The sequence below is a fragment of the Podarcis liolepis genome, assembly GCF_965112155.1.
Source record: "Podarcis liolepis genome assembly, chromosome: 2".
NCBI classification, from domain to species: domain Eukaryota; kingdom Metazoa; phylum Chordata; class Lepidosauria; order Squamata; family Lacertidae; genus Podarcis; species Podarcis liolepis.
The window spans coordinates 73,253,593-73,278,609 of NC_139555.1; the positions used below are offsets into that span (position 1 = coordinate 73,253,593).

At 39.9% G+C, this 25,017-nt stretch overlaps 1 protein-coding gene across 1 annotated transcript in view; it reads left to right on the forward strand.

Annotated features, from left to right (window-relative positions):
- Positions 1 to 25,017, forward strand: part of DOCK3 (dedicator of cytokinesis 3) — a 145,013-nt gene that overhangs the window by 51,773 nt on the left and 68,223 nt on the right. Inside the window, exons 13-19 of the mRNA XM_083486869.1 lie at positions 5,601 to 5,689; positions 9,239 to 9,364; positions 16,027 to 16,151; positions 18,795 to 18,957; positions 20,069 to 20,175; positions 21,536 to 21,707; positions 24,722 to 24,819. Coding sequence (XP_083342995.1) covers positions 5,601 to 5,689; positions 9,239 to 9,364; positions 16,027 to 16,151; positions 18,795 to 18,957; positions 20,069 to 20,175; positions 21,536 to 21,707; positions 24,722 to 24,819 — 880 coding nt within the window. The remainder of the gene's footprint in view (positions 1 to 5,600; positions 5,690 to 9,238; positions 9,365 to 16,026; positions 16,152 to 18,794; positions 18,958 to 20,068; positions 20,176 to 21,535; positions 21,708 to 24,721; positions 24,820 to 25,017) is intronic.

Here is a 25,017-nt window from a genome sequence, read left to right on the forward strand (position 1 = left end):
AGTGCAGGAATAAGAGAAATATATATGTGTTGTTTGTGTTATGTCAGATACTTTGCTGGTTTATAAAACATGAGTGCCATGGCCTTAACCTAGGATGAGGAATTTTTAAAAGTAATTCAAATAGTTAAAGTGTCTTCCTATCTCTAACAGGTTATACCAACTGATTTTATACCCAAGTAAGTAGATCAGTATCCTATAGGAGCGTTAATGCATTCATTGTACTAACTCTCCTACCTTCTAATTTGTTGGCTTTGGCTAGGTGATACTAATGCACAATTCTTTAAATAACCAACGTGACTTGACACTTTTCCCATAGGTGAGCAAAGTGCAGGATAGAAAGAAAAAAAACCTGCTGTCTGATTCCCCCCCCCTCCCTGCAGAGCCTTTTTTTGCAATCGGTTTCAGTGCTGTGTTTTCCTGCTGACTGTATGTGAGCCAAGCTATTTTTAAGCTTACTCGCTGAAAGTCAACTCTGATTAGGATTTGTATGTTTCCTTTTTGTTACTGATGGTGTTGTCAGTGGCTGCCAAGCTTGGCTTTTAGAATCTGAATAAAATACTGTTCCTCAATGTAGAGCGGGTTCCCTGATAGCAAATGCAGTAATAGATGGCAAGGAAAGCAGAAATCAGCATAGAGAAAGCGGAGTGGCCCCTTATCCTACCCCCAGCACAATTCTGTAGTGGTGCCTGAAGTAAGTAAGTTAAAACCACCTTCCTCTGTGCTCCTGTGGCTATACTGTTGTGTTTAGTCATAGGAGGGTGGTTCTGCATGGGAGTTAGAAGGTGTCTTCTCAGTCTGAGATTTGCCCACAGTGCATGTCATAGGTCATAGGAATAAGCCATGAATTGACAAGCCCCAAAGTAGTAGTATATTGATTACAGATTACTGAAGGCAAACAAAATGAGGTGCCAGTCTCACAAATTATCTTTGATTGGCACAGATTAGAACTAGCAGATAGCAGATTATAGGGGTGGAGGTGATGTGGATTGGGAGGGGCATATCTGCGTTTTACTTTTAAAAAGCCATTAACACCATTGCTACTTGGAGTTTTGTCAAGCTTGGCCCTGAGAACAAAATCTGGAATTTTGAACCAGAAATTATAATCACGTATTGGGAGAAAGTAAAGCAAAGAAACAGGCATATTGTTTGTCAGTATCACAATATTTTTTATGCATGGGCTTTTGTGTGGTGAGACTTTTGACATGTTAATATAATTTAATGCCAGATTTAAATTTTGACCAGAAACCGTATTTTAGATTTTTTAAAATAATAAAAAAACCAAAATTTGCCCTTCTTGGGTTCTTTGCCTGTGGTTTTCTTGAAACAGTTGGGAATGAATGCCTCTCATTCTATGTAGGGAACAGGATTGCGCAATCAATGCAAGATTGAACCCAGTAATCCCACCCATCAGCTGATGTCACCAATGATTTCAGTTGGTCGGCAGGTGTGCTTTAGATGAAATGGCCTGGTGAGCCAATTTGGAACCCCTGGGGAGCAAAGATTGGTCTGTGGGCTGAAGGTTCCCCACCCCTGCTATAGATGATTGACCTTGCTCTACGTATATTCTAAAATGAAGTAATTGTGTATGTGATTGTGGTTTGAACCAGACGTGGTTATGACAATATTAAGTTCTTTTTTTCTATTTCACATCAATATTTTTTAAAAAATATGGTGGCATCTGTTTATGGTTTGGTGACTCAGAAGGTCAAACATTGACTTTTTGTTAGCAAATATCATTAGCAAATGTTTTTGCATGCAGAATCTGAATGCAGATATGAGTCCATCTGGAACTTCCAGTGTATCTCTAATATTAGTCTCACTGTATTTTCTAATATGAACTAATGCCGTACAAGAAATAAATTTTAGTGCTGCTGCTGAATTTCTTAAATAGCAGATTCTGGGGTGGATATGTTTATTTTATTTATTTAACGATACACCTCACTTTTGACCTCCACAGAGTGGCTTAAAGTGGCTTACAGATAAAAAGCAAATGTAAAAAACTCCAATAATACACTAATTAAAACACAATGAAATGTAGGGTTTGTAACACTCAAATCATTTCACTGAAATTCCTGGCAGCCATATCAACAACGCTTTACTAAAGCCCTGATTACATTTCACTTGGATGTATTTTTAAAAAAAGAAATCTCAAAACTCCTTCATAGTACATCAAAGTTCTTTCTGTATTCTCGCTTGTTTTCAATATGTTGCCAGACAGTTGCCAGACTCCTTTTTAGCTCAGCAGTTACCTTGTTTTGAAAATTCAGGTAGCATTACAAAAAGTAGTATTTTTTGTTTTTTTATAATCACCACCTTAGCTAGACAACCAAGTGAGTTTCAGGGTCTAGCAGTTCATCTCCCTTATCATTATTCATAGGCTACTCTGGATGCCTTAAGAAATTGTACCAGAATTCTATTTGGAGCAGCACACAGCTAAGGCAACTGGTTAATTCTCTCACTACCTAATGATCAGGTAGGCAAACTATAGCTATGTGAAATACATTGTTAAGTAGGCGACCTGAGAAATTACTATGGATTTCATGAAGATAAAAGTTTAGATATGCTTCTGGTGGTATAATACCATTAAAATCTTAAAATTCCTTTATTTTAATGGATTGACAATTGATCCAGCTTATTTTTATTTATTTTAAGCATATCTTCTTCTTCTTTGGCGATCACTTGTAGCTGAGTAAGATTGTCTTCCATGAACACGGTCTTAACAGTGAGTCCACAAGTGACTGTGGAGGCCAATTCTGGATCCACACGTCCTTCCACAGTGGGGACATAGGTTACTTGGCGTGAGCTGATCATGGTGAGGTTTTGCCAAACATGCTTGTGGTATCTACTGGTATCTGATCAACGAAGGAAGAAATCCCTCAGCTGAACAACAGGAGAGGCCATTTTTGGCAAGTCCTTTCCCGCTGCAGCCCCCTCATAACCCCCTAAATACCATTTTTTTGCACCATAACACTCACTTTTTTCCTCCTAAAAAGTAAGGGGAAATGTCTGTGCGTGTTATGGAGGGAATGCCTACGGGTGGCATGCCTACGGATTTTCCTCCTCTTAAAACTACGTGCATGTTATGGTCGGATGCGTGTTATAGAGCGAAAAATACGTAATAATAATAATAAAATTTGTATACCACTCCTCATCAGAAAATCCCAGGGCTGTTAACAACAGAAAAAAACAAAATGAGAATACAAAATACATAATAAAACAAAACCAATAACAAACAATAACCAAACAAGCCATTCTACCCCAGAATGAGGAGAAGGAGAGATAGACGCCTACTGGCCATATTTGCAGATCTCTTTGTTGAAGTGGAAAGAGCTGCCTTATACTGAGTTAGATCATTATATTTCTTTAAATAAAAATGGAATTGTCTTTCCCTGTGTCCCATGAGCTGACTTTCCAACTTTGCTTCTGTTCCTTACTCTACCCGACGAAGTAGGTTTTACTTACGAAAGTGCATGTAGAAAATTAAGCTATTAGTCTAAAAGGTGCTTATTACCCTTTATGTCAGTTATGAGGAACCTGCAGCCCTCCAGATTTTGTTGGGGCTACTAACTCTCATCATCCCTAATCATTGGTTATGCCAGTTGAGGCTGATTGGAGACCAACAATAATATGAAAAACTCAAAGTATTTGCTTTAAGTTCTCAGATAAGACCAACACAGCACCATTTTCTAGTATGGGATGTCTACCACGTTAAGAATTGGTTCACAATTGATGTGGCTGTGGGCATCCCCTTTTTCCAAGGGGAGCAAAATGAGCATGCCTAAATAAATAAATAAATAAATAAATACTGATAATTAACATCAGAGTACAGGTCTGCCATTTCTGATAGATCTGGTGACTGAATGAGGCCTGGGCAGCCCTGGAGTCTGAGAAACTTGTATTCCAGGTCTACCCCTCCATTGTTTCTTAATTAGTAGACCTGTTGTCTATATACAGATGGACCTAGCATCTAGACAATGTCTTTTTACTCACAGCTGAAATCCCCAGTTCTTTCCCAAGCTTTCTTCACACCCTCCAGCCCATAATTAATTGCACTGCTTCTACAATTAACTGAACACAAAAATGACATTTCACCCCCCAAAATATCCAACATGCCATGATAACACAAGAAGCCTAAACTTGTCATACACTACTTGAACCCCTCTTCCACCAGCAAAACAACCGTACTGGGTTACTTTGCAAGGCTAACATAATACACACTCTCTTAACCCTCGTCCTTGCAATACTGGTATAATAATGATGGACTTTTATCTGTATTGGCACTGGTAATTTTTTTAATATTTACAAACTCAGGTGGGGCAGGGGGATGACATTCTTTGTATGAATAAAGATCTGAGTTAGAAAGACCACAAACTCCTAACTTGGTTGCTACTTTCCTCCCTCCCTTTCCCCCCCTTTTAGTTAACACATTACTCCCCAGTCAAGCTAAACTAAAATTATGGATTGTTTTTTAAGAAGCACCAAACAGTTCTTTATTACGGAGGACCAGCGTAAAAAGGCTTAAAAACATACCAAGAATCTAGACAATGGGTGCTTCACTTTAGCCTTCTCTTTTTATCTACTTGGCTAGTTCTCGCTTTGCTAAATGTTAGTCATTGTTTTGAACTCATTCGTTGGCTAAAAACACTCAAATGTGGTGTCACGGGAATTGGGGTTGCTTGTGTGTAAACCTCTAGCTGTTCCAAACTGCTTAGGGGCGGTTGTGTCTTTTCCTGACTGAGCAGCTTGGGTGCTGCTGCTCAGTCGCTCGTAGAATCCGTGAGTGGGCGTCTCCTAAATTTCCTCCAGCATAAGAATTCCTTAACGGACAACCTTCACCTCGCCTCTCTGCGCGGAAGCCTTCTGCGCAGAGTGGGCGTGCCTAGTGGTGGTCCTCCACCCTCCTCACTGACTTCACTGCTAGAGTCTCGGAGCCTCTCCTCCGAGATGCTCTCTCCCTCTCCCTTCTTCCTGGTGTCACCTGGACATTCTTCCCCAGATGACGTTCTCTCTCTACCCTTACTCGTTCCCTCTCCTGCAGAGTCTGGAAACCTCCCCTCCCCCCTCTGCTCTGATGTCAGTTCCCTGACATCCGGGTACAGGCTAGTTTCTCAAAAAAAAAAAAAAGGGGGAAGAGAAGAGAATAGCTCCTGCACATTTTGCCTTACAAATTGTGTTCCACATATTCTTGAAAGTTAGATCTTTTAAAAGGAAAGCTGGGAATCTGGGGAACATTGTTAATCTGGGGGCAGGGATCGCTTTTGTGGATGCTTATGGATGTAACTGCACAAGTACACTGGTGATTCCAAAGTGTGAAGAGGGGAAGCACAGCTCCAAATATGCAATGTGCCAAGAAGCTTCAGATGCCTTTCAGTACCAGTAGTGTTTCCACGAGCTTCAAGCATATGGCACGGGAAAGACTTGTCATATCTTCTATACTGTTTAAGATTTGCATGGGTTTTTTTCCTTCTGATAATGTATTGCTGTTCAACAAAGTTGTGTTTTTTTTTTTTTAAAAAAAGGATCCAGTGTCTAGACTATGTATGTATGCATTCAGTAATAAGGTAAAGTCATAAAGTTAACACTAGACTATACTTTTTCAGGTGCAACAATGAAAATGAATGGTATCAGATCCATGAAAATATTATTCGCAAATCTAGCACCAAATATACAGCACCCAGCTCAAACTATGGTAATATTTAACTTTATTTCTATTAGAAATACATAATTTCTTTGCAGCAGATACTTTGAATCATGAAAATGTTATAAAAGCCTGTGCATTACAGAATTTTCATAAACGAAAATGAGTCATCCATGACCTTCAGCACAGCATTTTATAGTTTTACTTTGGGACTTTTCATAACATTTTGGGTAGGTGGTCTATTAATAGTTTTCCTTTCTGATATATTCTGGACTATCAATGATTTTTCATTTTCTTAAATGGAACACTCCCTAGTCCCACATATTGAAGAGAGCTGGTTCTTTTCAGGTTGGCATGTGAGTAATCCACACAGAAGTGTGTGTTCTCTTACTCAAGGCAGGGACTTGAGAAAGGTAGCCTATCTTCTTTCACGCTCCTTCAGTTTAAGTCCCTGCCTTTTCCCCAAACCAATGTGATTCTTCCTCTCCTATTTTACTTGCCCTTTTGTTCAAGTTTTCCTATCCATTAAAAAAAATATATCAAATCAAAGTGGAGGTCTGTCAGAAGATACTGGAACAGAGATCCGGTTCACATAAACCTATAAGCTGAGCCACTACAGGGGATACTACAGGGTTTGGAGGCTGCAACTGGTGCTCCTTACCATGCCAGTGCTAAAGGCAAACTAGCTGCCCACTATCCACGGAGCCAGTTTTAAGGTCGTGCTATGTACATATAAAATCCTAAATAACTCAGCTTGAAGTTACTTGAAAAACCAGAAAGGGCCCTAAAATCTTCGAAGGAAACCTAGCTGGTTTTGCCATGACCTGAAAATTATCAGTTGTTGTAACATGGAGTGCTGTCTCTCCTGAAATGTGGGCGTCCCCATTAGTATTCCACCGGTTCTACATTGAACTTAGTTGAAGGATGAACTGAAATAAAGGATGCAGCACCAACAGCTGATTTCACACGGAACAGTGTTTTTGTAACCTCAAGAATAGGGAACCTTTGGCTCTCCAGTTGCTGAACTCCCATCAGTCCCAGCCAGCAGTAGTGAGATGTGAAAATTTGAACTGGTACAAAATGTCTCAGTTTCATTTAAGTAGACTTTCTTACTTTGATTAGTTTTGATAATAAAACCACAATTCTAAAGCTAGAGGAACATGTTGAACCTTAGATGCTATAAACTTAATTTTGTTCCTGGGAAGAAAATTCAGTATACAACTTTAGATTACAAAACCACCCAATAGAGGTGACCACTAGCTTTTCACCTGCAAATCCATGCTGTGAAATCTAGTTCAGTGTAGAAGTAGTCAATAATTAAAGAATCAGAGTTCATTACAAGGTATATGGTCCCAGTGGGCCCATTTACAAATAGTAAAGGGAAATTGTTTGGGGAGAATTGCCTCTTTCTCCCATTTGTGTTAATAGCCAATTAGAGATATGTTCCATGATGAAATTTAATTTGTTTCCCTCCCCATTCAACACCCCAGTCAATATGTATAAGCCATATCTGTTTTATAGTTACCATTGCTGTTGCTTTTCAAATATTGCTAGCCGTTGTTCTTGGAATCATCATCATCATCATCATCATCAGTATGAAGTACAGTATGAAGTTCAGAAGAAAACCCACAGTTTTAACAGCTTTAAAGCAGCATTATTTTCATTGTAGTTGCACATATCAGGTACTTGGGCACATTTGCAGGAGTCTGTATTATAAAAGGCATTAAGAACAGCTAAAGGCAAATTAAGCTGTTAGCAAATTATGGCAGCAGGTTAAAAGGCACAATGAGCAAGTAAAGGGAAATCTGATGCTCTGCCGAGACTAAATAATCCATTGCTTCTCTGCTGAATGAATTTAAGAGATAATATGAAAATCAGACAAATTACTTGCATACCTTATTCTGTTCCATAATTTTTTAGCCATTTGATGGGGATTTAAATTTGTCCTGGCAGTTGTAAATGGTGGTTGCCACAGTGTCTCTGAAAGGGTTTTTTATAATAATAATAATAATAATAATAACAACAACAACAACAATAATATGTTAAAGTGCTATATTGGTAGCAGAGGAATGCAAATATTAGAATTATACAAAGATGTAGATGAAACTAGAGTTTGTCATATAAAATCAGCCCTAATGAATTCATGGGACACGGGTGGCGCTGTGGGTTAAACCACAGAGCCTAGGACTTGCCGATCAGAAGGTTGGCGGTTCGAATCCCCGCGACGGGGTGAGCTCCCGTTGCTCCTTCCCTGCTCCTGCCAACCTAGCAGTTCGAAAGCACGGCAAAGTGCAAGTAGATAAATAGGTACCGCTCTGGCGGGAAGGTAAACGGCGTTTCCGTGCGCTGCTCTGGTTTGCCAGAAGCGGCTTAGTCATGCTGGCCACATGACCCGGAAGCTGTACGCCGGCTCCCTCGGCCAAGAAAGCAAGATGAGCGCCGCAACCCCAGAGTCGGCCACGACTGGACCTAATGGTCAGGGGTCCCTTTTAATGAATTCATATTATGGAGAAAAATACCTTGGTGAACATTTCTGCCAATTTGAGCTACCCTGCTCTGTAAGTACTCCCAGTCCCCAAAAGCTTGAAATCTCTAGAGAGCAAAAAGAGTTTTACATTGGAATAGTGCAAGAGGCAAAGCAGGTGAGTTTGTGAATTTTTGCTTGAAGCTGCTTTTTACTGTTTGGCGTCTGGCTACTTGCCGGTTGGTTGGTTGGTTGGTTGGTTGGTTGGTTGGTTGTTTTTCAGCTGCTACCATGTGCTTTGGCACATGGTTGTGGTGGGCAGTTCTTCTGCCTTTCAAATGAGTCACTGAGTTAGTTGGGGGCATGGCCTGGAGTGGCACAGCTCTGTAAGTTGTCTTCCAGTCCCAGGGAGCATACAGGATGGGCAAACAGGAGCTACACAAAGGGACTTCCAGATACACACATTCAGGATGTGACAGAAAGCTTGCCAATACTCATCAAGCTCTTTGACCATCATCCTTTCCTGCCTATGAATCTACCAGAGAAGCACAACATGTGAGGTCTGAGCTGTTTGCTGCAACTCAGACCACAGAGCTCTTACAAGCCACTATTGATTTCCTGTACGAATAATTTAGAAACTTTCACCACTGTAACTAAGCCAAGTTTTACTGCCTGTGTTTTCTGACTGATGTGTGGGAAAACACATGAACCTGACCTCTGAAGAGTTTGTAAGTAAACCAGATTTTAAATTACCAAATGTGTAGTCTACTCCTATGCTAGGGGAAGAGAGGAACTTCAGAAGGAATTCAGTAGAGGATATTTTAAAGGTCTAACAGCCTATATTTCCACATATTATTTTGCTTCATATTTTGTGAATTTAAATCTCTGCTGGAGTTCTCTCACCAATGGGTACTTGCCCTAAACCTGGATCTTGGTGTCCAGGGAATTCTCATTTTATATACCTATTTTTTTCCACCAACAAAAAATACCTAAGGGACAGTCCCCAACAGCTCAATGCTCAGTGGTCATGCAAGAGGGGAGAAAAACAGGGGAGGAAGAACCAAAAGGAGTATTCTGAAAGAGGACATAGCTGACTGTCTTTAATGTTTTAATAAAACAGTTGTACTTTTTTGCAGGACTTATCATTTCTCTTCAGCTTCTTCGTGGAGAAATGGAGCAGATTCGGAGGGAGTATCCTATGATATTTAACAGAGGGGTGGCTATTACCAGAAAAATTGGTTTTCCAGATGTTATCATGCCTGGTAAGTGAATGAAAATTCTATTCATTTGTTTGCAATACTTTAACTGTGATAATTGTCACTGAAGGTAGGGCAATAGAATGAGCACTTTTATTCTCTCCCCCCCCCCCAATAATAAATTTGAGTGACAAATGTGTATTGCATGAAAGTGCTCGTTTTAGTTGTATAGCAGTACAATTTTGAACATAAATATAATAACCCCCTCTCTAATTATTCTATATAGTTTTTGTGTGGGGTTCATGATGCTTGCTACTTCATTCCTCCAGTAGTATGAGGAAAGAAGAGAGGGGTAACAGGGATAGCATAGTGCCTGAAGCAAAATGTGTGGAGTGATATGTGGCTGCTGCTACTCTGAATCTAGTGCAGTACTTTTTTCTTCTAGCTGTTACTTATATTTGCCATGACCATGCACTAGAATGCTTTAAAATGAGGAACAACTGTATTTGGACTAATGAAAAGCTCTTCTTAGACCATTTTTCCTTAAGGCAAAGTTAGGCAGCATTGTGAGAGAGCTTACCGGTGTATCAGCCAGGGTTATATTAGTTCTCTGAGCCCATGGCAGCTGTATACTTGTTTTATTAAACATCAGCTCCCCTATGCTTCATGGCAAATTACTTTTGAAACTAAGCGAGTTGACACATGAGTCAACTGTTCAAAGAAAAAGTTAAATTTCCAATGAGTTAGTGCAAGCAACTTTGCTTCATCATAAAAAACTCCCAATCCTTTCCTAGCATTTTTTCCCTTTAGGAGAAAGTCAGGTATGTTCAAAAAAATCTACATGAGGACAATATCGTCATTTGATCAACTAAAATCTCACAAAATCATGTGTAACCTTTCAAGTTCTCCAGAATACTCCCATCATGCTAGATGGTAAACAAAGCAAAAAGGAGTGAGGGCAGAGAAAGAGAAAATGTATATTTGGCTGGTAGCAAAGCCGTATGCTTTATCTTGTGAAAGAGTTAAGATAGTATGAAGGAGGAGGTAGCCCACATTCAGATGAAATTGAATTAGTTGCTATTCCAGTATCAGGTTGCACCAAGGCCTCCTGGGAAGCAAAAACAAAAAAATACAATGGTTCATTCTCTGATCAATGCAAATACAAAAACTAGAGTATTACTGTGTTCACACATAAATTTAAACCGTGTTTTAATGTTAGGAAATTGAACCACAGCTGGCCCTGTTCCCCACCTCCTCTGGCATGAGTGTGAGGAGGAATTTGGACAGTAGAAACAAGCTTAGTCTTGATTCTGGTTAGTAGGAACAAACTAAATTTAAACCCTAGTTTATGAAGCTGCCATGTTTTCACCAACCATAGCCAAGATTAATCACAGTTTAGGATTTGAACATAATGCTAAACTGTGATTAATCTAAAATTCAAACAAAAGCTTTCAATCTTGTTGTGGCTTCACCAGAGGAGGGATGGGGACGTGTACACACTCAAGAGTTGCTGTGCTTTGTCTTTGTAATACTAAACTATGTCTATGCATTATGGTTTAGCATTACATATGATTTGGATCCATGTATGTTGGTAACAACAACAACAAAAGAAGCATATGCCTTCTGAACTGTGTTCAGGATTCAAATTGCTCTACAACTTGTTCCATGCATGCAAGGGTCCTTTTGGACATTGGTTCCTTGAACAGCACCATCCCATGTTGCATAGCAAACAACTGTAAAACTAAGAGTGATTTCAAATCCAGTTTGTGACTGGGCATCGAAGATTTACTTCAAAGAAAAGGGAAACCCACCAGATAATGGCAAATTCTTAGTCTTGTTCAAAGTACCTCTTTGATCCCTGCTTGTGTCCTATGTATAAACACAAATTTCTGGTCAATCTACCCTACAAGCAAGTTTGCTTATCAAAATAGCATCTCTTCTCTTTACCACATTTGAAGTCTTATTTTGAGTGTCTGATGAAAAGCGCATGTATCATCTTTTAACTGTGAGTGATGTTGGGTTTTATTTCTCTTTCTCTTGTCTAAAGTTTCCTGGCTCTTTGTTTACTTTCCCTTCATTCTCTCCCCTTTCTTAATGGCGCAGAGATGAAGATAGTTGGGTGTAAGTTTTTGCTTTACTGTGTTCTGTCCATTTATTGCTTGCTGTTTTCCCATTCCTGCATCATACTTTTCATGGAATGCTTGAGGCTGATAAAGATTAACAAATCAACAACTTTGCAGGAAGACTATATGCTGGCATTTCTCACTTGAGGGGCTGCACAAACCCCTTTTATACAGAGTCTGGCGCATTCTGACTAAGGGGTCAGCCACACTTTGCTCATCCCACCGCTTTCCCTGTGGAAAAGCCACTGTTTACAGATGAATCGGAGCAAACCTCTATTGGGTTTTCTCTGGATTGACATTTGTTCTGATTTAGTGCTGGAAAGCACGGGACAAATGGAAAATTGCTTAGACCCTTTCTTTCTAGCCACAGGACAAGTGGAAGTGTGGGTGAAACCTAAAACTAAGTTCCTGAGTCATATTCAGAGACATGTATCTGCTCCCACCCCTATAGACATTTCTGCCCCAAGGTAGGTGCACTTCTGGAAGGGTTACTTCGGAAGTCATGCTACAAGGGCAAGGCTATGAGTCCTTCTTCAACCTCCCACTCCTCACAGATAAGTAACTTACTTAGGTATGTGGATTTGAGCATTTGTGGGACCATATTAAAGCCAGTCTGATAAAGTACAGAGATATAAGCATCCATCAAAACTTTTTCAAAATGGATGCTAGAAGAGTTTGAAATTTCTAGCCAATTGAGCCCAGGTGAGCTGTGACTCAGGAGTTATTGGGGGGGAAAGGTACCTAGGATTCTACAGCTTAATTTTCTACACAAAATTTAGAGGAGCTCACTAGCACAACAAAGAACTAAATAAGCCATCAGATCATTCTTAGATGATTGCCATTTACATTTGATAAGCACCTCTCAAAGTTCCCAAGCTACTGCTATCCCAGACAAAATAAAGGCTGGTAGCAACAGGAAATCCTCGGTCCCCTAAGATCCATCCATGTACAAAGCAGAGTTACAGAAAATCAATGCTGTTTAGTTCAAACACAAGTTTTCCATCACAGTAGCTTATGTAAAGGCGTGTGTTCCTTTCAGTCTTTATGCTCGTGTTTTTCAGACAGAACTTTGAGGAGCATTAAGTTCAAAGCAAGAGTGTTTTTTGTAGCTATACTTGCAGAAGTCACAACCTCATAGCAAGACAATTATATTCAGAGTAAATGTAGATGTGTTGGCCCACATGAAAAATTCCAAACACTGTATTAGGGCAGTGCCTTTGTTAGGTCAACCAAAATGTTATAAAATAATGTTTAAACTTTCAAGTACCCTAGAATCCTTCAGCAAGCTGGATGTTAAAAAATGAGATGGGGGGGGGGGGCAGAGACAAAAAAGACACGGACGACTTGACTAACACCAACAGCCTTTTTTCCTCCCCCACTAGTTGCATTTTCCCATCATAAAAAAAATTCTTTAAGTGCAGAATGAAAATATTGAACTTCCTTCACATTGGATTGCGTTAAAAAATCCTAATCATGTGAGATTTGATGTTGAAACAATATATTCCATCAGTTTTATAATGTATTTATTTGAAAAAGAAATGCATTAATCTCCTTATATCTCTAGTCAGCAACTAATTTTACAACTTTGTGCACACTAACTTAACACAATCAAAGAAAGCATTTTTGTCCTACCAAGACATTAGTTGCTGATGAAACAGACAGGAAAGTGCAGGAACACAATTATTTTCTTCATGCCTCATGCTGCTACCTCTGCTGCTCATATTTTTGCTTTCCACAGCAGGAAAATAAAGTAAGGTGAGGTGGGGGAGGAGAGACAGAGGGAGGTTTGAAATGAAAGATGGTCTTTTTTTGAGCTTCTCTGCTACTTCTTCTCTTTTGATTTCTAAAACAGAAAAAAAAAATCATTGGAAAGAGAAATTGAACCAAGAACTTGCTTTCCCCCTGTGCTCATCTGTCTCTTTCCCCTTTGCTTTTACAAGCATGGAAATAGGTCTGAAATGCTACAGAAAGAGACAAAGAGGCTCTCTTTCTTGTGCTCTCTGCTTTCCAAGCCTGAAAAGTCAGGTGGAAAGAGATAGCCAGGTGTGCGAGAGTGATAAATCGTTTCTCAGCACTCTGGTCCTTCTTTGCTGCAGACACAGGAGCAGACAGAATACATGCATGTCATTTCACAGTCCCCAGTCTGCTCCTCCTGTAGCCTTTTCTTGGTGGACAGAGCTATGTGTGCCACTTCGCCTGTACACTCTTAGGTCCCCTGCTGCTCTCAGGAGGACACTATCCCATTGCCAATATGTAAATAAGATTCAGCTTATTTAGGTCAGCTTCTGTACTTGAATGGGAGTGGGAGTGCAATATCGTCCTTTTCAGGAAGCAAAATGTATCGGACTGGCCCTGATACTTACCTAGAATACTCAGATGTTGCAGTTATTAATTTCACTCCTGTTTTGCAGTACGTGGTATAGAAGAAAATATAGATTTTCCTTCACATGGCAATGTGGATAAAAGCATGGATTCAAACCATTTGGGGGCTGTGTGTGCATTGCAGCATGTGACAATATCTAGGTATAGGGTCAACAGCCTCTGTGTTACTGGTTGAATGGGGAACAGAACTGAAACTGAAAGCCACTTGCGTCCCACAATACAGCGGTACCTCGGGTTACATACGCTTCAGGTTACATATGCTTCAGGTTACAGACGCCGCTAAACCAGAAATAGTGCTTCAGGTTAAGAATTTTGCTTCAGGATGGGAACAGAAATCGTGCTCCTGCGGTGCGGCAGCAGCAGGAGGCCCCATTAGCTAAAGTGGTGCTTCAGGTTAAGAACAGTTTCAGGTTAAGAACAGACCTCTGGAACAAATTAAGTACTTAACCCGAGGTACCACTGTATTGGTTGGTAGGCGTTCCTTATTTATTTGTTTATTTTAATAATGCGTAGAATACTTAATACTGCAGTTTCTAAGCAAGTGTACAATAGGGATAAAAAGGGGTGCAGCAAAAAAAAAAACCCAAACAAACAGTTACAATTAAGCATGAAATCAGGAAAAAAACTACTGGTAATTTAAAATGCCTGTTGAAATGAAGAGGTTTTTTCCAAGTGCCAGAAATTCAGTAGGGAGGTTCTCCCCCACCCCACTCACCTGGAAGGGATTTCCACAGAATTGGACCCACAATACTGAATACATAGTTCGATGAAATGTAGATGGAGATACCCCTTAAATGACAGAAAATGGTGCAGGGGAAGGAAGAGGAGAAAGAGAAAGGATGTGCAGCCTTCTGTTCCACACATCTGCTGCTGTGGTCTAATGCAGTAAAAGCTATTCCATATTCCATGTACAGGCTGCCTATGATCTCGGTTAAATTGATCTTATAAGACTACAAAGTGGGAGCCAGAGTAATGGAGCAAGAATAAAATATAACTCTTTGTAATTATTGCTAATGAAGAGTATTTTAGCTAATCTTCATGCATATAGAATCATAGAATTGTAGGATCATCTAGTTCAACCCCCCTGCAATGCAGGAATAATAATACATATACTTTTGCGGAAGAAAAATAGGAATAGATTTCATTACTAGGTTGCCTGGAGAAGCATACTACAAGTGAGGAAATTGCAGTTGTGTTATGAAAGCAAATAGTGTTTCATGTTTAAATTCATGCATTATTCCTAGCATTGTAGTAGAAAGAGTCTTCCATGTAGGGCAGAAAAAAGTCTTATTATTTCATGCTGAAACACTTTTCAGTCATATTTAAATCAACAAAGGGCTGAAATTCTGCTATATTCTGCACTTAGCTACTGCATTTCTTAGATACAGGAATCTCTTTGAATGGCTTGAAAAGTGGGTAAGCATTCCCACTGTTGCAGCCCATACAAGGTCTGCAAGCTAGGCAGGAATCCAGGAAACTTGTGAGATTGTTCATTCATTTCATTTGAGTTGAAATTTATATTATAGACAGGTATATGATGTGAGAAGTTTTCCTCTTGGTAAAGTAGTACTCAAATACTGACATTTGAGGTAACTAAATGGATAACTATATTATTTGTTATTTGTTGCCAAACGGTTCAGGGGCTAGAGATCTCTTGATGTCACTACTGCCCCCATTTACTATGTGCCTGCTCCAGGGGAAATCCAGACCTCCTGGCTGAAGGACCCTCCTGGCAATGATGCAGAGGCCTTGTGAGGCATCTTGTGTTAGGAGAAACGCCAATCATATCAGAAATTTGGCATTGCTTTTGCAGTAGAATTGTTTGATGAATATTGCTGAGCAGCCCAGCTGCTTGCAGCCCACAGGCAAGAGAAATCATAGCAGGGGCTGGATGTTTCCTATAGGTTCAGCCGTTGTTGCTCATGCTCAGGAGTGTTTTTGATAATTTATTTGTTAACCAGAGAATTTAGCAAAGCAATACGAAAAAATTACTTCCTCTCCCTCACCTTTGTCTCCTAAATGATTTACCGAATTCTCAGACTTCATAAAGCATTACTAACAGCCATCTACTTTAATGCACTGGTGTTAAAATGTTCATTTTTTATTAACTATTTATTTTCTACTTGGAATGAGTTGGATTCCCATCAGAATTGTGAATAAAACATCACTGGCTTTCACAGAATTGTCACGTTTTCTAAAAAATGTTTATTTCTTCTTGTGTAGGTGATATACGCAATGACTTGTACCTGACTTTAGAGAAAGGAGACTTTGAAAGAGGTGGGAAAAGTGTTCAGAAGAACATTGAAGTGACTATGTATGTTCTTTATGCAGATGGAGAGATTCTAAAGGTAAATAGATATAATTTTTATTAAATGTAGCATTACTTTAGTTCTGTCATTTACTTTCAGATTTTTAAAATTTGGAAAAACTGAATTTCTTCTGTTCACTTATTTGAACTTAATTATTACAGTGGTTACTTGCATGGAACTGTGCAGCAATGAAAGCAAAAAAAAAAAATCTCAATCAGGAAAAATATCTGTCTACAGATGGGTTATGATGAAAGGGCCTTTCATTGCTGCTCAGTCAATCCCATTTGTTTTCATTCCTGCACTAACACTGAGAGGACCTATTTATTTTATTTTTACCTTCCCCCCTTCCTTCCTCAAGGATCTCAGAGCAGAATACATAATTTGCTGCCATTTTATTTTCACATAGCTGAGAAATGGTAACTCATCCAAGATCATCCACTGTGTTAGTTTGATTAATGAGTTGGTTTTACTCTTCTTATTTCATTTAGTTTTATGGTAGATGTGATATATTGTAAACTGCTTTAATTGTATAGAAAGGTCACCTATAAATGTTTTAAACAAGGACAATATTATATCCTTTGTTACTTAGATGTGAACTCTCTCTTCTTTGCTACTTCGCATCCCTGGAACACTTTACACCCCAGCATCCATTGGACTCCTTCCTCTGGTGTATTGGAATGCCTAATGAAGATATCACATTTACTCTCTATCTCACTCCTTTATCATCTCCTAACCTCTCCCCTTCCTTTGTCTGTAAGCCTAATTAGATTGTAAGCTTGATGGCCTAGCCTGTGCTCCTTATTTTGTTTTATGCACAGTGCTTGATTTCTGTAGGCGTATTAGAAATAAACAATTTTAATTTTACCTGGATTTGGAACATCTAAGTAATTACTGGCCAGTTGCCAATCTCCCCTTCTTGGGCAGGGTTCATGAATGGGTGGTTGTGGGCGCTCATGCAGGAAACTGATTTTTCTAGATCTATTTCAGTTGGGTTTTAGGCCTGGATTTGGAACAGAAACTGCTTGGGTTACCCTGTATGATGACCTCTGTTGGGAGAGAGACAGGAGAAATGTGTCCCTGTTAATTCCCCTTGACTTCTCAGCAGCTTTAGATACCATCAAACATCATATACCTCTGGAGTGTCTATCCGAGCTGGGGTGGGTGGCATCACCTTGCGGTGGTTCTGCTCTTATGTGGATGGTTGTTTCCAGAGGGTGATGTTTGGGGGGTTGTTCTTCAGCCCCGTGGAGCCTTCAGTGTGGGGTTCCTCAGCATTATCCCTCATGCTGTTTAACATCTACATGAAACCACTGAGTGGGGTCATCTGGACTTTTTGAGTACACTCAGCAATATACTGATGACACACAGCTCTGCTTCTCCTTTTCATCTGCAGTTGTGGCAGTGAATGTGCTGGAACATTGTCTTGCCTTGGTCATGGATGAGAGCCAATAAACTGGAGCTCAGTCCAGATAAGACCAAGGCACTGTTAGTGGGTTGGAAGATGGGAAGTTGCTTGCTCTTGATGGAGTTACACTGACTCTGAAGCAGTAGATATGTGGCTTGGGGGTCCTTCTGGACCTATTACTGTCGCTTGAGGCTCAGTTGGCCTCAGTGGGGCAGAGTGAGTTCCATCAACTTCAACTGGTGGCCCAGCTGCACCACTATTTGGACAGGGACAGCCCAATTTCTGTCATTTATGCTCTGACAACCTCTTAGTTAGATTACTGCAACACGTTATATGTGGGGCTACCTCTGAAGACAATGTGGAAACTTCATTTGGCGCAGAAGTCAGTGGCCAGGCTGCTCATTGGAGCATATTAACGTCAGTCCTGGCCTGACTGCACTGGCTGCTGATTAGTTTCCAGGCCCAATTCAAAGTGCTGTTTTTGACCTATAAAGCCTTAAATGGCTTATACCTCAAGGACCACCTCTCCCCATGCTAGTGGCTGCCCACCTGTGGAACACGCTCCCCAGAGATGCTCGCTTAGCACCTTTGTTATGTATCTTTAGGCACCAGGCAAAAACATTCCTCTTCTCCCAGGTCTTTGGCTAAGTAAACAATCTATGGCCTTTTAAACTGAGTGGAGTTTTTGTTTTGTTTTGTTTGCTATTAAGTTAAAACATCATTGACAAAGTCCTGGTGCTTTGTAGTAATTCAGAGTAGGGAGTTAGTTGCTGGTTGTTTTTTTAGGTGATAATTATTCACCTGAAACTTACTTCTTTCTGCTAATTAGAAAAAATAAGACAGACTATTCTAAGGATTCCCTCTTTTCACTCACAGAAGCTTGAATGGCTAGTGATCAAAGAGGCAGAAAATTCCTAGGAGTTCAGAATCATACCTGAACTCTGTATCTCTCAAAATAAGAAATGACTTATTTAATAAGAAAAGGCACTTATTATATGAGAAACATCATTAGCACTCCCTCCCTAGTTGCTGCTCAGATTTTCTCCTCCTCCTCCTTAAAAATCTAGACTCCTCCCTTCTTGAGTTTCTAGAGTTCCATATTTCAAAGTTTTGCATCTGTCCGTCACATTGTTTAGCAGCTGGATATGAATTGGACTGATTACAGTATGCTGTGTTTCTGCATCCTTAACATGATACTTCCTTGGTGTTATTGTGTATCTTTTGCAATGTGATATTCTTTAATTCTTATTCTGTATTCTTTTTCATTTCCCCCCCAGGACTGCATCAGTTTAGGCTCGGGAGAGCCAAGTAGGAGTCTATATCATTCCTTTGTCCTCTATCACAGCAACAGCCCTCGTTGGGGAGAAGTCATCAAACTTCCCATTCCCATAGACAGGTTCCGTGGTTCTCACCTCCGTTTTGAGTTCAGGCACTGTTCCAGTGAGTGCAACATGGTTCTCCGCCTGGAAGATACCTAATTTTCATAGGCTGGTTTTCTTCTGTAGATTATTTCTGTGCTGATTTTGCAAAGGATTGGGAGAATGTAATAGCTTGAAAACATATGGTGGTTAGGGCATGTTCTCATTACCATTTCAGTCATTGATAGCTGCAGTAAAAATAACTGCAACAACCTCTAACAAGGCAGTTATTTGGGATAATTTGTAGCAATGTCAGATCCTGAACTGGCTAATAGATAAACCCCTCATCATGTGTTGAGGGCTGGAAGATGTGTTAACAAATTAGTTATTACAGATTAAGCAAAAAATGGAATTTGGGCTCTGAAGAAACATATATATTCTGTTTTAGTTCCCTTTCTGAGTTTGTCTAGGAGCATCTTTTTTGAGGTCCATTCCAAAGTAAATGGTCTTTCTTTGTTTGTTACTTGGAGCTTTGTTTCTTTTAGCAAAATACATGGCTTACACTCTTCCTTTGTGATAGGGATATTGATTTTTACATCTTCTCCTAATGCTGAAAGGCATAGTCACAAAAAATCAGTGTAGAAGTCACTAGCCTAGTTCCCATGTCAGAAGTTGGGGTTGTGCTTTGTTTTGCTCCAAGGAAACCATGATCTGCTGTTGGCTTCCTTGTTGTGATTTGTTTGAGCTAAACAAGCTGCATTTCCTGGTTAAGACATAATGTTAAGCCAGGGGTTGTGTTTTGTTTCTTCCCTAAGGGGACTTACTTCTGAGTAGATATATATAGAGGTACAGTGTTGCAACAGTGGGAAGGGGTTGCCATAAGCCTGACTAGGAAAAAATGGCCTGGCAAGAAGGGAAGAGAATGCGGGAAAGGGTTCAGCACCCCTTCTCCATATCTCTATTGAACTTGCTTTTCCCCAACTTTATAACCTGCATTTGAAGACATAGGTCTGTAACTGTTATGTCTGATATAGAATATTTTATGACTGTAGAAAGCACAATCAGAATTATGAAAATGCAAAATAGGCATCATGGAAAACCTTTCCTCTATCTATTATAAGTTACAGGGACAGGCTAAAATTCTAATTTGGTAGTTGCTAGAATTCATGTAAACATTTTGTTTCTTGTTGCAGCAAAAGATAAAGGTGAAAAGAAGCTTTTTGGCTTTGCATTTACACCACTAATGAGAGATGATGGCACCACCCTTTCTGATGATATTCATGAGCTTTATGTTTATAAGGTATGATAGTTCCTCACTCTTCATATATTATAGGTCTACCATCAAGTCATTTCACTGTTCACTGTTGTAGAGTAAATCTATAATGGTCCAGATCTGCTAAAATAAGTGTTTGTACGGATCTTGATTTGTCTGTTACAGTACATTACAAATTGTGAGATACTGCGAGCAGATAGACCTTCACAAGCATCTTAACCTTCTCACTCTTTCTTTAGAATACCCTCCCCACCTCTCTTCTTCCTCCTCCTTCTTCCTCTTCTTCTCTTCCTTATGTTTTTATACTTGTATCCTGCTTTATATTTGGGGTCAGGATAGATGTCATGCATGATTACAGTCTTGAATTTTGCTTGGGGGGGCGGGGCGGGACACCCCAGTTCCTGAAAGGTCCACAGTGTTACTTAATTTTATTTTATTTCATTTGGGTATAGTTTTTTAAAATAAAAAGTTAAACTTACTAATTATGCAAAATTATCATGGAAAATGTTCCCTCTCTTGCACAACACTAAGACCATCCTGGGACAACATTGTAACAGGGTGAAAAAATGAGTCCCCCCCCCTCCCCTCCAAAGACTGCATGCCTTCCTGTGCCCATATCTAGTCCTTGAGGAGGGTGGCTAATGAGTGGAGACACCGGGTGCAACAGGAATGGGTCCTTCTGAGCTCCTGAGTCCGCAATCAGGGCCCTTACTGCTGCCGCCAGTCATGCTTAGCAGATCCCTTGGGATAACTCAGGAGCCCCTATGGGGTCTGCAGCCCACAGATTGGAAACCACTGGAATAAGGTGTTCTACAGAGGCTTATAAACAGCACAACCCATCAGCTCGACTGAAAATTAATATCTGGATATAAATAGAGGTTATGTTTAGAAGCCTTGAGAAGCAAGCTGCTAATAAAATCTATTCTGCTGTAGTAATCATGTTTAGCACAGGGATGTATTATTTTATACTTTATATATACTCCTAACAGAGGTGTTTTATTTTTACCCGGTATAATCGAGCTATTTAAAAGGAAGTTAATTGAAATGGAAGGTGCATGTAGCTTTTTAATTATTACAAAACTTTTGTAGTAGTCTCCAACTCCCATCAATCCCAGCCTGCATGCCAAATGATCAGAGATTATAGGAGTTATTAAAAATATCTAGAGGGCACTAAACTGAGGAAATTTGATCTATCTGAACTGGTAGAAAGCTGTTTTCTAAAGTGTGTGCTGTTTGAATGAGTAGCATACATATTCCGAATACAGAATGTCTGCATGCCTAGAATCCACATAAAGTCCTCCATATTCTGTTTAGAGGCACAGCAATACATGGAGTAAAGCATATATAATTTTCCAGCTAAAGCAGATGTCCTTTTTTATGTCTACAGTGTGATGAAAACAGCACATTCAATAACCATGCCCTCTACCTGGGTCTTCCATGCTGCAAAGAGGACTATAATGGCTGTCCCAACATTCCTTCAAGCCTGATTTTCCAGCGCAGCACCAAAGAGTCATTTGCAATCTCTACTCAGCTCTCTTCTACCAAACTCACCCAGAATGGTACAGCGGTTTTCATTGCAAGAAATCATAGGATGCAAAAAAGATAGAGGGGGGTGCTTTGTATATTTCATTGAAATAATGCAATGCATGGTCCTTTGGGGGGGGGCTGTTGGCTTGCTTTTGTTACTATTACATATTTTCTGTTTTTAGTCTTGTACTTTTTATGTTGCGAGTCACCCCGAGATCTACGGATGAAGGGCGATATGCCACTTTAATAAATAAATAATTGCAATATTTGCTATATATTCACATAGAAAGGGGTCTTTGAGTGCAGTGCCAGATTTAGGGGTGGCGTGGGTGGTTCTCTTGCACATGGCGCCAAGCTGAGGGGACGGAAAATAGTGCACTTCAGAGCATGTGCAGAACAGAAGGTGAAAGGAGGGAGGGTGCTCTATCAATCTCTGCTCCAAAAGCAATCATTGTGAAAATAAGAAATCGGAGGGAGGTATTTTAGTCCTCGCTCATATTGCCAAAGTCCATCTCTGCTGAGTGGCTGTAGCTGCCAACAGTATGTATCTGATTTGGAAATGCTGCTTTTCGGGGTGAGGTGTGTGTCTTATGCACGTAGTAATGAAATACAAGGTAAAAGGTAATTTCAATTATTATTATTTTTTAAAAAAAACTTTTGCTGTGGTTAACCTCTCCAAGTTAAGTCACAGTTGTGGCACAGCAGTATGGTGTAATGGTTAGAGTGTTGGACCTTGGAGAGCAGGGTTTGACGCCTCACTTAGCCATAAAGCTCACCTTGGCCAGTCACCATCTCTCAGCCTAATCTATCTCACAGGGTTGTCTTCAGGATCAAATGGAGAGGAGGAGAACCATGTACACCACCTTGAGATTCTTGGAAAATAAAGGTGGTATATAAATGTAATAAATAATGTTAATGATAAAATAAAATTTTAAATAAAGTTCTAATTTTTAAAAAGCCAAATTATTAGAAAAATCTAATTAGATTAGGAACCTCAGTACCAGAGGTCAAATCCGGCTCTCCAATCCTCTTATCCCACCCTCTCCAAGCCATGCCCCTCACTGGTCCTGCTCTAAACCTCCCATGAGTGCTTTTATTTGGCTGGCTGGAATACGTACCTGGTCTGTGATAAGGCCGCTTGCTTACCTGGATGGAGAGACACGTACGTGTGTGTGTGTGAGAGAGAGAGAGAGAGAGAGAGAGTTTGTGACTTTTGCATGGCTGGAATGTAGTCTACTGTACAATAAGAGAGACATTTATTGCTCCACCCACTTTTCCCTGTGGTCCTGTCCACCATTGACCTCTGGCCTGCAGAAGGTTACTCACAATGGAAGGTGACTCTCAGGCTAAAAAAAGTTCCCACCACCTTAGACTGGTGGTTCCCAACTGGTGGTCTGTGGACCACAGAGGGTCCACATAACCCACTCAGGGGATCAGTGGCATCATTCACAGAGCAAAAAGTACCATAGCAATATCAATTTTTTCAGAAGTAGGGGGGTCCATGTCTTGGCTTTTGAAAAACAGGTGTCCACAATACTTAGCTAATTGGGAACCACTGCCTTAGAGCAATCTACCATATGCATATTTGTACAAAGTTATATTGATATGTCTGCCGCCAGTGCAAAAGAAGCTGCCCTTTCCATAATCAGACTCTCCATTTGCTAATAAAAACTTGGGGGAGGGAGGTGTTTTGAGGGTGAATTTGACCAGTAGTCAAAGTTAATAGAAATGGAGGGGGAAAGCTGAAATCTCATATCTTAATGAGTGGCACAGTTAAATAGATGAGGAGGAATATATATAAATCTACAGCATTGGGCCAGATCCTGATCTCCAATACCCTTCACAGGACAAATTTGGCAGGTGGTAGTGAGGCTGCCCACGTGTCAGTCACGTGATGTAACATTGATATCAGGTGATGATTGCCAGGACTTCAAAGCACCATGCAGGCCTTGTAAAGAGCGTTGTGTGGTGCTTTGAAGGGCCCACTGCCCAGCAGGCTCTTAAAATCACCACCTGTCAGCTGTTGTGTGGTAACTGCAAGCCTCCTTTCTGCAGGGTTTACAATATTTTAGAGTGTACAAATAATTACTTGAATTATGATGAATGTTTTTATAAAAGCCACCAATAACTGCTGGGGGTGGTTTTTTGAAATCACAGGTGAGGAAAAGCATGCATTTTGGGCAAAGCATTGAGATCAGAAAGAGGTTTCAGGAGACCTGGATAGAAGAGAAATGATTCTGCTGAGTAAAATCCCATCTCAATTGATTTTTAAACTTGGCAATCATTGTTTTGTTTTTGTTTTTTAATTAAGACAATACACTGAGGAAAAGCCAAAGGAATTCATTAAACGAGCTGTCTGCTGTAGCCAGCATTCCCATTTTGGGAACTAAAAGCTTGCTCCTGCAGACAGCTTCAGCAGCCTCCCTTCCACCATCTCTTGATTTTTGATCAAATAACTAAAGCTAAAGAAAACTATCTTGATTTTTGATCAAATAACTAAAGCTAAAGAAAACTATCTTGATTTTTGATCAAATAACTAAGACCTCAGTTTCCCTTCCAACTCTACAATTCTATGACTTGGAAGAAACATTTTGCATGTCCCCCCCCCCTTTTTTTTAGCATATATTGCTTGTCAGAACTAACTTCCTGATATTTTTGTTTGGCATAGTGTAGAACATTTTAAAAGAACATAGTGTAGAACATTTTAAAAGATGAAGAATAAAATTACTTAATTGTCCAAGATGTATTGTTTTGTGGTGATATGATTGCTATACTTATGCATTTATGCAATCAAATCCTAAGCGTGTTCACTAAGCATGTCTTACTGTGCTGAATTTGAATGTGATTTTCTCCCAAGTAAGCATGTATAGGATTAGAACACTAAATCTTACCGATTTATAAATTTGCTCTCTGAAAATAATTTTTAACCATTGTCAGTTGTTCACAGATATCTGATAATTCTACTTATGCCAATTTTCCTCTGTAATTAGTGTGTTTAGTATGTTATACTTTGTGTTTCTATATTTATTCTTTCAATTATTTACAGTGGATCTACTTGCTCTCTTGAAATGGAAGGCTTATCCAGATCGTGTTATGGATATCTTAGGAAGACTGAGGCATGTCAGTGGTGAAGAAATTGTTAAGGTGCTGTGTCCCCTCCAGGTTGTTATTAATGTGCAGCTATTGTGACAATTAGTACAAGTCTTTGAGGAAGAAAGCCTCTGCTTTACTTGCTCTGTCTTCGATCAGTAGGTGAAATCAAGGTGTGATTATCTTAAGCACAAACCTAAGAAGTGCTGAGTTAGCAACGTATCATTGGTTCATGGGACCAGTTTTGCAACC